Raw genomic sequence first — 12,461 nt, 5'->3', positions numbered from 1 at the left:
TTTATCGCCCATAGGCATCTGGCACGATATTTCATCCCTGAAGGCTATAGAAAATGAGACAATGAACAATCGAATGACCACTGATATCAACGCTGAAGTTAATGTTGTACGTTTTTTAAAAATATTGAAATCCGTTTAGTTAGTTGTGGCGATATACTTATGTTTTGTGGATCCGCCCAGATAACTCGATTTATTTGAAAATTGCCAATAGTGTCGTCATATTGATTATAAATGTGCAACATGTGCAACATGCAACATGCAAGACTGCATTTAAAATGGTGAGCTTGACCGGAAGTGGAAAATAATATTCTCGACACCCGATATATTCGAAAAGGAAACCAAACATTTAAATAAGCTAAACCGAACGAGACAATGAAATTGATATAAATTAAACAGTACTGCAACTATTCACTTACTTATTGTGTATCCGACGGAAATTTCGAAGATCACAGAAAAACACAACAATTTGAACATTTCAACGAACAACCTGTTGGGCCGATGATATTTCATAAACTGATTTACCAATTCGATTACTAATGGAACCATCCGTCGAGAAAGCTAATTTAAGGTAATTACAGCCCCATTTGAATTTATTTCGGCGCACTCTATTACTGAGAATTATAGATTTAGGTTTTACAGCCCTGACCGTTGAGTTAGCAAATATATTCAAATGGAAGTTGGTCGTTATAACGTTTCTTTACTTAAATGGTGTTACAATTTCCCGTTTTATTTGCCGATTAGCAAGCAGTTACCTACGTAATGTTATTTAAAAAAATGTTTAGCACTGCGTAATAGTTTTCAAATGGATTTTAATAAAACTAAACTCAATAGAAAAAATTACAATATAAAATTGTATTTTATGCTACAAGTCTTAAATATATATTTTTCCCAACGAGCGCAACGAGTTTATAAACGTGTTACATAGTATACTTCTGCTATCGTACATAACATACACAGATCCATCAGAACTTCAATGTCAAAATACCAGCTGCATTTTAAATATCTAGCGACCATATTCGTGACTAAAATACTAAAAACGTTCGAATAAGCTCGCGATAGCGTCAATGAAGCCGATGTGCATAATTAGTTTTTTTTTTGGAGTTGTGAAAAATGGAGCCAACAGGTATATTTGTAAAGATTAAGAGACAATTTTGTATTGTTGGTGTACTTAAATATATATTTAACTTATAATTATTTAGTGTTATTAAGTAAATTGGGTACAGTGGAAACTGTGAACAGTGAAACTTTAAACCAAATTCCAAGATTTCATTGCAGTAAAAGTTATATCGAGGTATTTATAAATCCAAATCAATCCGTTCGGGAAGCGTTGATAACCTGAAAGAGCCTTTTTTTACTTCCCACATTCAATTTAGGAAATATAGCGCCAGATTTGTGAAAATCTTGTTAGATAACAAACACGTAATCCAAAATTAGTCACATTTCAACACAACCACACAAAATCACCCGTTGACTAAAGGCATTGTTCGCTGCGATTGATGTTTAACTCATCGTATCGTTTAGCGGGTATTACTGAATAATCACGAACCAATCAATCATCAAAATCTAACAACAAACCAAATTTAACAACAAGTGTTGAGGCATTATGAAGTTATTGACACTTTTTTCCGAAAATGTTCGGATACTCCGCACCAAATTCTATTAAGAGGACTGTAATAATAAAAATAATATTTTTCCTATCCAAATCTTTACATTACTTTTCGAGCTAGGGTACTTTGCCTTACTTAATTGGCCACGGGTACCTATATGCTGTTTACCTGTAAGGAAAGCAATTAAATCCTCAATTATTTACTGTGCATTCAATGCTATGCGATCCTTGGCATTTCCCTGCATTGAAAGTATTTTAAATTCCAAGGGTATTGGGGTATGTCTTATCACACTCAGCGTTATATTCGATGCGATTTATTATTATTATTCCGCACTAAGTAATCCCTACACGTAGTTCCCTTCCCCCCACATATGCTTCATTTATTTGGTTATATTTATGTATTTAAGTTTTAGGTAGGTGGTGTCTTGTCAAATCTTGTTTCACGTGATATCTAGTGATACGTAAAACTGAAACTTAGCAAACTTCAAGAGAATAAAAATTAATTATTAATTAATTAAAGTAAAGCAATATATTGTGGTCTTTATCAAAATTTCGTTCAATTGTCCTGATCTTCCGTGTGAGACTATTTCGGTCTTCAAATTGTTTAATTACATTTTTAATTTAAAAAAAATCTCTTTTAACCCTTACAACATTATCTCCGGTTGAATAATATAATTTTATTCTTTACCGTCTTCCTTCCTCAGTATAACCCATTTGAAAAATCTTAAGTTATTTAACTAACGCTGTAGATCTTTAGTTTTGATTAGTTGTCAAAAGTAGAACATTATTAAAACAATTACAATCATAGAGAATATGGTTACTATCAAGGCAGACTTGACCATTTTAGGCAATATGGCTATTGTCCAGAAATCGAATGACAGAAATATCTCAAAAACGGCTAAATTATCTACGACTTAAGCTAATAATATATAAGGCATTCGATTAAAAAAAAGATGTTGCTGTCATTTTGACAGGTTGCGATTGTCGTTTGTTTTTTCTTACATTTGCATCAGATAATAGAGCAAAAATCTTACTTAAAACTTTTGTATTTATACATTTTTTCTATCTTTTAAAATTAACCCTGTAGGTAGGCGTCAAAATATAATGAATAACCCAGTACACATATTTTGAAATGTTTATTTGTCACAATCTTGCTAAACAATCGTTGATCTATTTTCCTTACTACTTGATATTTTTGTTGCAAAAAATTCTAAATAGTCCAATTCTGAATTGAGGAACGCTCTGTCCAACTGTTCCATTTTCTAGATTATGGTTGCGACATGGTTGAAAGAACTAGATGTTGATGGATTACCTTTTCATGTAAGTTGAAACTTCCAGGAGCGGTAAACAAATCGTGGGCTGCAAATAAACGGATTTCCTTGAGAAATCCTTACGAAATTAAAAAAAAAGGGCTCACCATTTCTACGCATCAATAATCGTCTAGACTAGACTCGGTAGCAAAACAACATATAGGAATTTAAAGGTCCAAACCACATTCTCGATTCCGCAGGAATTTTAACGCATCTCGCCATAAGGCGTTTCGCAATGTTAATTCAAATTTAGGTTCGATTCACAACTTTTCAAGCTGCTGCACGTGTCCAATGAAATGCATGGCGCAGAGGTATTGTCTATGCTCAGAATATGATTAAAAAGTTTTGAAAACGACATGCAGGTGCACGATAATCAAAATCTCGAATTAAATTAATGCGGCATTTAACAACCAACCAGGCTGCTGACAGAAGAAGTTTGGAGGCGGCATTTTAACGAAGTTATCTTTTTGAAATCATAACACGCATTTACGAAGTTCAATCATTACGAAAATGTCTGACAAATCTTGAGAATTTGGGATCCAAAGTGAAAATATTTCTTTTTAACATTTCATTAACGTACTAATATGAAAACGACAATCATTCTTCCATGTTGTCCAAAATCCATTGGATATAACTCCCAACCCTGGTGTAAATACCCGGTTGCCCATCGGCACCGCATTGTCTCGGGCCAAATGATAAAATTCCGTACTGTATGTATCTAGGCGAGCCGTCAACAAGTCCGACATACTTCATCGGTCCACCGCTGTCTCCTCCACATGAGTCTCTACCATTGTATCCACCGGCACATATTTGCTGATCCGTAATTGGAGCAAACTGTTGGTACACTTTATGGCAAACAGACAGTGACAACACGGGTACTGATACTTTGAGAAGTATTGGGCTTTTGTAATCTAAAATCATTTCCGCTCATCACAATGTCGCTACATATAATAAATATGGAATACAATAAAAAATGATAGAATTAAAATTAGTTTAAACTGGATGTTTCAAACTGCAGAAATTTTATGTAACGGAAAGCCTTCCTAAATAAAAAGTCACCCGAACATTTCCATGAAAATGCGAAATAATTTTCGTTAACTTAAATAAAAATACTACTTTTTCGCAAAAAATTTAGGTCTTGAGTTTTGATTTTTTCAATTACCCTTGTTGTCGCTATGGAAAGAGTTGATCAACAGCTGTTACACTGATTTAGCAACTATTAGGAATATTTGTAATTTTGAAATTTAAAGAAAATTTTGCTAGAACATGTAACTGTACCTTTTTCCGTAGCACCCCATCCGGAGACGATAGCCGATTTTCCCGTTAGGTCGTCATTAATTTCGCTCACCGGAAGACATATCGGTTTAATATTGGCTGAAATCATTTGCACATTACTAGACGTAATACTAAACTAGTTAAAAATTTTGACGATAAAAATCTGCAACGCTGATAAAATCTGTATATTTGTGAAAATTGGTTTTCATTTTATTATTGGCCTATTATAAATTCATTACAAGAAAAGGGTCGGAGCTATATACTAATTATTCAATACTACTTACAATAACTAAAATTTGCATTATAGTCTAACCTTATCAACGCTATATCATTTTTGTATGTCCGTTTGTTATAGTTTGGATGAATCATCATCTTTTCCGCTCGGAAATCTTGCACTTTTGGAGCGCAGTATCCTTCTTCGCAGTCCTCCGTGTTTCGTAAATCGTATTCTCCTAGCCTAACTCCAATTCTAAAACAATTAAAATAAACACTCGACTAATTATAAATACCACGTAGTTATTACACCATTTCCAATTATTTATTTAGCTCGGATATTAAAACCTATCTACTTTGAAACTTTTTTTGCATTTGCAATTAGGAAATAATGAATCCATTACATCATATATTTAAGTACCGATATTAACTTTAAGCAACATGAGAAATGATTAACTTTCCAGTCAAAAGATATAAATAAGTACAGTGTTTAAAATGTTGAAAAAACAATAAGGAGTGTTTCAAAATTGTAGTCAAGATTTCAGGGAAACATTTTCAACATGGAAGAAAGACTCAACAAACGCTTCGTTGCCGATCCATAGAGTATTATGGTTCGCCTTAGTAACGATTACATTTTCCATTGTTTCGTCAAAAGTTTTAATTAGTAAGTGAAGACCATGAGTGAGTAAGTATTGCAGATGCAAATAAATTACAACGGAATAAAAAGTTTGTAAACAAAATTGAAAATTGGCTTTCTGTATTAGAATTGAAATGCGAAGAAAAAGGAAAATGTGCATTCAAAAACGCTTTAATTTTGAACCAAATACCTCAAAAACCTATAACAAATTAGTGGGAAAACAGGTCTTATTTCAACATGGAAGCATGGGTCCCCAAAATCTTGTTGATGAATTTGTTAACAATAAGAAACTAAATTCTTATAATAGTCGATTATAAAAAAAAACATCGCCAGTCGAAAAATATTCGAAACTCCTGATCGGGGTGACCATGATCTCTCTCCGACCGAAATTTTGGTAATTAAATATATTCACGTTCAGCTTTAAGTGAAAACTTTAATTCTTTTAACTTGTTTAAGTCTTAAATTTATTCAAATTTTATAAAAATAGCACGTCTGAATTTGAAGTTACTTATTCATATAGTCGATTTCAATTATAGCTATTACTACTTTAGTGCCTAGTGTTAATAGAGACGCCAGCACCTAAATAATTACAAGTCAGCTACTTACATAGACATAGTATTTATAATACAATGTGCTGCGGTGAGTATATATCTGGCATTTATTAGGGTACCTCCACAACGAAAATCTATTCCATCTCCTAGAAATAAAATCAATTACTATATTGCGCGATTTTATATTTTCATCCAACTTAGCTTTCGTCTTAAAAAGTGATTTGCCTAATTTATTTTTAGATCATACTTTCAAAATTAATGGTCATCGTAGTGACAAAGTGAAAAAAATTCGATACAATTCTCTTGGTTATATTATTTAATGATTCAAACACAGATATGTTTCTAAACATATGTAATGGGTGTTTTTTACCAATGTATAGAACTTTAAGTTGGCATAACTGTTCAAGATGGCGACCGATTTAACAGCTGTCAAGTGATTTATTCTCGCACAAACAAAACTGCCGCATTTGAAGCGAAGCTAATCCTCAAGTGTATGTCAAAGCACCGTTAGGGTAAACTTGCCTAAATCGTACTTGCGCGTAAATCGTACCACCTAAATTACTCAGAATTTATAAAACATACAGCGGCATCTGTCGGTGATTACTTGAGTTGGTGCTAAGCTAACCAGCTGTGGTGCTCCGAAGCAGTGATTCCTGTGCGAGATGTAATTTTACTGATAAAAGTAAGTTTTTTTCAGTTTTCTTGTAAAATTTTAGCGTTTTTTGTAAGCGTTTTTTAAGAATTCTATAAACATAATATTGTGAATCATACGGTTTTCAAAAATTGCATTTCTTTACAATTCATTTGGTGGTAGAATTAGCGCGCAGCGTTTTCTCATAACCTAAAAGCGTTAAGTGTATTTTGAAGAGGACTTTGAGCGTAAATCGTACTTTATTATACATCCTAATTCGTACCGGTACAAATTAGGAATACGAAATGAAATTGTTTTCATTTTGGTTTTAACCAATCAATTTCTGTTTAATGAAGTATGCAGGACATATGGTATTCCAAAACCGACCTTTCGACGTCATTTAAAAGGTCTAATTTCTCAGAAAAAAATAGGAAAACCAAGCGATTTGACGGAGCAAATGGAGACCGAATTGGTTCATCACATTTTGGATTTGGAGTCTAGATTCTTTGGGTTAACTATCACAGATTTAAGACATCTAGCATTTCAGTTGGCAGAAAAATACAAACTTCCGCACCGATTTAATAAGGTGCAAGAGTTAGCCGGTTGGAAATGGTATTACAAATTTATGAAAAACCACCCAGAAATTGCCTTAAGAATGCCTGAACCAACATCAATGGCACGATGTAAAGGATTTAACAAAAACATTGTATCAGAATTTTTCGACAAATACGAAAAGATTCTAGAAGATTTCCAATTTGGACCTAACGAAATTTTTAACATGGATGAGACAGGTCTTAATACCGTTCATAAGCCTGCTAAAATATTAGCGTTAAAAGGAAAACATCAAGTCGGAGCAGTCACTAGCGGAGAACGTGGAATTAACACTACATGCGTTTGTTGCATGAATGCTAGTGGAGACTTTATTCCTCCAATGTTCATCTTCAAACGCAAAAGAATGACGGATATCCTTAAACGTGGTGGCCCGCCTAAAACGCTGTACACTTGTTCTGAGAGTGGGTGGATTGTCGCTTCAATCTTTGTCGAATGGTTACAACATTTCATAAATCATTTAAAATTGGAAAAACAATTGAATCATAAAATTCTATTAATATTGGATGGACATACCACACATACTAAGAATCTAGAAGCCATAAACCTTGCTAGAGAATACGGTATCGTAATGTTTTCTTTGCCGGCGCACACAACACACAAACTACAGCCTTTGGATAGATCATTCTTTAAGTCATTACAAACTAATTTTAACAAAGAATGTGCAGTTTGGATAAGAAATCACCCTGGTGAAACATATCTGAAATTTTGGGAGTGGCATATCCTAGATCGGTTTGTATGGACATCGCTATGAAAGGTTTTGAAACTTGTGGATTGTGGCCTTGCAACAGGCATCGAATACCAGATGAAAAATATGTCGTGCTCGATGAAAATGAAATGACCCAAACTGATATGCAACTTTCGGATCCTGGTCCTTCCACAGCGAATGTTTCTACAAATGCACACGATCAAACTGACGCATCCATCCGCACGGTTATTGAGAATTTGTCACCAATATATCGACTTCCACCGCAAACATCTAAGAAAACAAGCAAGGCCGTAGTCCTTACTGAGAGTCCATATAAAAATATGTTAGAAAATAAATTAGATGGACCAACAAAACCAAAGAAACGCTCTTTAATAGAAAAGAATTCTAATACTTGGTATTGCATTTTATGCCGCAAAGATGAAGAAAAATCAATGATTCAATGCATCAAATGCAACATATGGGTGCACGACAACTGTGCAGGTGTAGGAAAAGTCACATATTCTTACACTTGCCAACATTGCATCAGAAGTACGATTTAGGAATAGTGCGGTACGAGTTAAGACATATGGTCTTAAATCGTACTTTTTTCATTATTTTTTAAATATTTTATTTTGAGTAGTAAAACAGGGTTTCTTTAAGTATTAACACATGTCTAATGTTTATTCTATTAAAGTTTTAACAACCAAAATTTCATAGTGTTTGATGCATTTTTGAGAAATCTACAACAAGTTGTTCAAAACTGGTACGATTTGGGCAAGTTTACCCTACATCCACAACATATGTAATGGTTGTTTTTTTCCGATGTATAGAACTTTAAGTTGGCATAACTGTTCAAGATGGTGACCGATTTGACAGCTGTCAAGTGATTTATTCTCGCACAAACAAAACTGCCGCATTTGGAGCGAAGCTAATCCTCAAGTGTATGTCTAAACACCGTTACATCCACAAAAACTGACTGTTTGGTGCGCTTTATGGGCTGGTGGAATCATTGGTATAGAGCTATGATTACTAACTCATTCATCCCTGAATTGAATAACCATGATGTCGAAGAGATGTGGTTTCAACAAGACGGCGCAACATGTCACACACCTCGTGCCACAATCGATTTATTGAAAGACACGTTTGTTGACCGCCTAATTTCACGTTTTGGACCTGTGAATTGGCCTCCAAGATCTTGTGATTTAACACCGCTAGTAGAGATATGTATAATAGAGGCTTCCCCCACTCCTCTCCCTTTTGTGGGCGTGTCCTCCTTTCCCACGACTCTTTAGCTCCTCCCCCTTTACCCATAATCCCTTGAAACTGGCCCCCATTGGATAAGCAACCAGAAATGCGGTTAAATCAATCTCCCCACCTCTAGTTTGCGATGGCGGCGAAGCCAATCAGAGCCCAGATATTTTCCCACCCGTATGAAAAGCAATGGCGTCAATGAGACTTGATCATATTGTTCGCGTGACCATCTGCACCCTCTAGCGGTTCGAATGTAAACTAGTGTCCCCTCTTGGAATAAGATTTTCTTTAATAAGGTAACCCCACCTAGTGAATATTGACCAAAACATTTATTTTAAAAACATATAATTCTGCGAATGTGTACCCTCGCGGGTACAAACTGTACTTTTATTGCGCACAAAGGACAGGGGAAATAAAGACGAAAAGTATTGGATTTCTTTTCTCGGAACTGGAAGCTGGCAGGCACCACCAATAATATCTGCAAAACAAAAACCTGGTTAAAATTTTCATTAATAAAGTAGGATATTAGAAACCATATACATTATTAATTTACTAAGCCATCTACCGTGCGTTAACTTCATACATATTTCCGCATGCTTCTGTTTTAAGGTATCGTGAGATATTTGACTATTTATCTGGGAAAAGTTCATATGTCGAAAATATTATGTGTATGTGGCCGTGGTAGGCTTTCTTTGCTATTATAATTTTATTTTTATTATTTAATATTTACAAAATTAATTTATCTATCTTATTGATAATTTTGATTATCTTTGCTATTTTATTATTTGTTTTTATTATTTAATATTTTCAAAATTAATTTATCTATCTTATTGATGATTTTAAGATATCGCAGTCAACTTTACTATTTCATCAATTTCTTTTATTTATTGCTGATCTTTGAGGATAGTGTACATACTTTTTTTTTTCGTAACTTATCTGTATCTACCCTTTAATTTCCTATCAAGCCATAAAGCAAACTCGAAAGGCATCTTAACTAAAAAGTCATATACTTTAAAGCTGCTGCTACTACTACATGAAAGTGTGTTTCTATGGCAATTTCAACAACAATGAAATCTGGACGCTTATACTAAATACTGTAATACTCTTCTCTGCTAACGCTCTAGGAGACGCTATTTGAACCCTGTTCAAAGAAAAACTTCTACAGCCCAAATAACCTCTCTGAACCACACTTAAGCGCATCACTCTTTCACTGTCTTGCAGCCTTTAGATTAATATTCCGTACTAACTACGAATGCCATACACGAAACGTTCTCTTTCTAATTTTTTTCTATGCGCTACATTAACGAACAGGATCTAAACTTTTCTGTCTGTGTATTTTGTTAGCCACCTTAAAAAAAATAAAAAAGGTATGCGAACCTAGAGGATATTTTCCATATTTTTCACAAATGGTGACAACAATTAATGCAAGTATTATTTTTAATAATAATCCATCTTTCGCTATGACACGAAAACATCGATTTTTTAATTCTAACTTTTCTCATAGAGCTTCCCTTTAGTCTCTATCTGTTCTTTAACTAAATCCCCGCCTTTTTGAAAAACCAACCTCTAAAAATAGTTAATTTTCTCTAATTTAAATTTGTACGTTTTACGCAATATGTGTGAATATTTTTGCTAGAGCATTTAGTTACTTAGTACGTGTCCTAATCAATATTTTAAAAATATAATTCTAATGATACGTGTTTACGATTTGAAGATAACGAAACATTCCCCAGTTTTATAAATGAGAGCTCACCGCCAAACTACCAAACATCACAGTACAAGCTACCGTACTACGCCCCCCTGGACAAAATCAGGTTAGTCAGCGTCATTAATTCTACCTGCGTTAACGAATAGCGTATTGTTAATTAAGGTTTAATACGCAGAAAGTTTAAGTAACAAATAATTGCAATGAAACTCACTAACATCATAAATTATTTTAAAAAAATTAGAACAGTTGGAATTTACTGGAGTAACCAATTTGGCACTAAAAATGGAAATTTTCGATACTCTACTTGGTGCCTACAATAAATTTTACTATTATTTTTAATGCAGAGACACAACGATTTTCTAGTTCTGAATTTGATCAGGGGTATATGACCATAGTTTACGCCGACTCTAAAAGGCATGCAGTCTATTGTTTTTGAACGCCCCATTTTGTGTATTATGTTCAAAACAGAGACTCTCTGGGCTTACGACTACAGCTACCAGCTACTACTTTCAATAATATTAACACAAAAAAAGTAGGTGGCATTTCTATAATACGTGCAAAGTTTATGTGAAACTGACTGGAAGACAGAGTAATGCACCAATATGTTACTAAACATATTTCGATAGAATTCCGTAAGAGCTTACCTCCAAGTTTCCTCATTTAGTCAGTCAAAGCATCAAATGGGAAATTCCAATCCAACATATGTAGTGGTGGAAATATATTAATCGCCTACGTTACCGATGGTACCCGACTGAAGCTTCTGCGTCTTCTTTACCCCACATGCCTACTTAAAAAGATACTGGTCTAAGTCTCAATATTCCTGTTAAAAAAAAGAGAGGTTCTATATTGCCATAAATATGTGTTTTCAAAATTTTACCTGAATGGTTCGTGATTCCTTATATATGCAGTGTTGGCAGCAATGTGGCGACGACTACGCTGAAACTTTGCATATCTCGTGTCCCCATGACTGGTCTGTTTCATATATCAAACCTCACCTCGCACGGGTTTGAACCTCCTTTAAAAAAAAACAGGCAGACTTATACTTATCATATCAAAGTAATACGAGGAACTTATATTTTATGCCAAAACTTATTTCATCACCTCCAAAGGGGAGTAGGGGTTTCTAAAGTATGGTAGGTACATCTCTTTCATTTTTTAATTAAAAAAGTGACACAATTACGCGACGTAACTCGATCCGGATCGTTAACGCGTCTCAAGATGGGGGTTTAGAGATGCTGAGGTCATTAAATTGATTCACTAATACCAGTACACATTGAAACCCCTTATTTCCAAAATAAAAAATTGTTAACTGTTAACACAACAAAAAAAACTATTTCCTCACCAATTATATTTCTGGGTCGTTTTCAGAATTTGTCCAACGTAGAATCCCAAGAGGATAGGGCCGCAATTTCGAAAAATGTTCATGTCTCCCCACTATGCATTTGTACAAGAAGCAGGGCTGGATTAACAGCAATTATATTCTTGTCAGTCAACATACAGCCACCGATTGAATTCTCGGATTCTGCTTTACTAGTTGCCATGGTCTGTCAAATATGTTACTTAAAAATTGTATATTTTTTTTTACAAATAATATACCTTTCCTAAAATAATTCCGCCTTTGTCAAGTTGGACACGGGCACGTCTGTCCGCTTTGAAAAGCGCAGGGGTATGTATCTTCCAAAATGATCCAAGCAGGCTCGGATTGCCAGCAAATACACAACTCGCCGATTCAATTCTGAGATGTTGCTTCACGAGTTACCATGATCTGTCAAATATTTCAATTAAAAAAAAATCTTTTATTTAGCAACAATATACCTTTTTAAAAATAATTTCGTCTTTTTTCAAGTTCAACAGGACACGTGTGTTCGTTTCAGTTGGACAAGGGCACGTCTGTCCGCTTTGAAAAGCGCGGCGTATGTATCTTCCAAAATGATCCAAATTGTTAACCTTTTTTTGATTCCTCGTTCCCCGATTCAATTCTG

At 34.4% G+C, this 12,461-nt stretch overlaps 1 protein-coding gene and 1 long non-coding RNA gene across 3 annotated transcripts; both read right to left on the bottom strand.

The window, feature by feature from the left end:
• Window positions 1–2,755: 2,755 nt before the first annotated feature.
• Window positions 2,756–6,623, bottom strand: LOC132706977 (CLIP domain-containing serine protease HP8-like). Its single transcript, XM_060678575.1, has 6 exons — window positions 6,611–6,623; window positions 5,648–5,738; window positions 4,476–4,660; window positions 4,195–4,290; window positions 3,024–3,827; window positions 2,756–2,965 (listed from the first exon to the last, which is right to left on the bottom strand). The coding sequence occupies exons 1-5, from the start codon at window positions 6,621–6,623 to the stop codon at window positions 3,514–3,516; spliced, it is 699 nt and encodes a 232-aa protein (XP_060534558.1). The 3' UTR covers window positions 2,756–2,965; window positions 3,024–3,513.
• Window positions 6,624–8,989: 2,366 nt separating this feature from the next.
• LOC132707610 (uncharacterized) lies at window positions 8,990–12,237 on the bottom strand. Of its 2 annotated transcripts, XR_009619760.1 has the most exons (4): window positions 11,822–12,237; window positions 11,357–11,494; window positions 11,124–11,299; window positions 8,990–9,249 (listed from the first exon to the last, which is right to left on the bottom strand). It is a non-coding gene; the product is annotated as an uncharacterized LOC132707610 (long non-coding RNA). The 2 variants fall into 2 exon arrangements; XR_009619759.1 differs by lacking the exon at window positions 8,990–9,249 and having other exon boundaries at window positions 10,550–11,299.
• Window positions 12,238–12,461: the final 224 nt, after the last annotated feature.

This window comes from Cylas formicarius, unplaced genomic scaffold (genome assembly GCF_029955315.1).
Source record: "Cylas formicarius isolate icCylForm1 unplaced genomic scaffold, icCylForm1.1 PGA_scaffold_9__14_contigs__length_23061073, whole genome shotgun sequence".
NCBI classification, from domain to species: Eukaryota; Metazoa; Arthropoda; class Insecta; order Coleoptera; family Brentidae; genus Cylas; species Cylas formicarius.
Note: the sequence above shows the minus strand (reverse complement) of the source record. Positions and strands in the feature narration are given on the sequence as shown.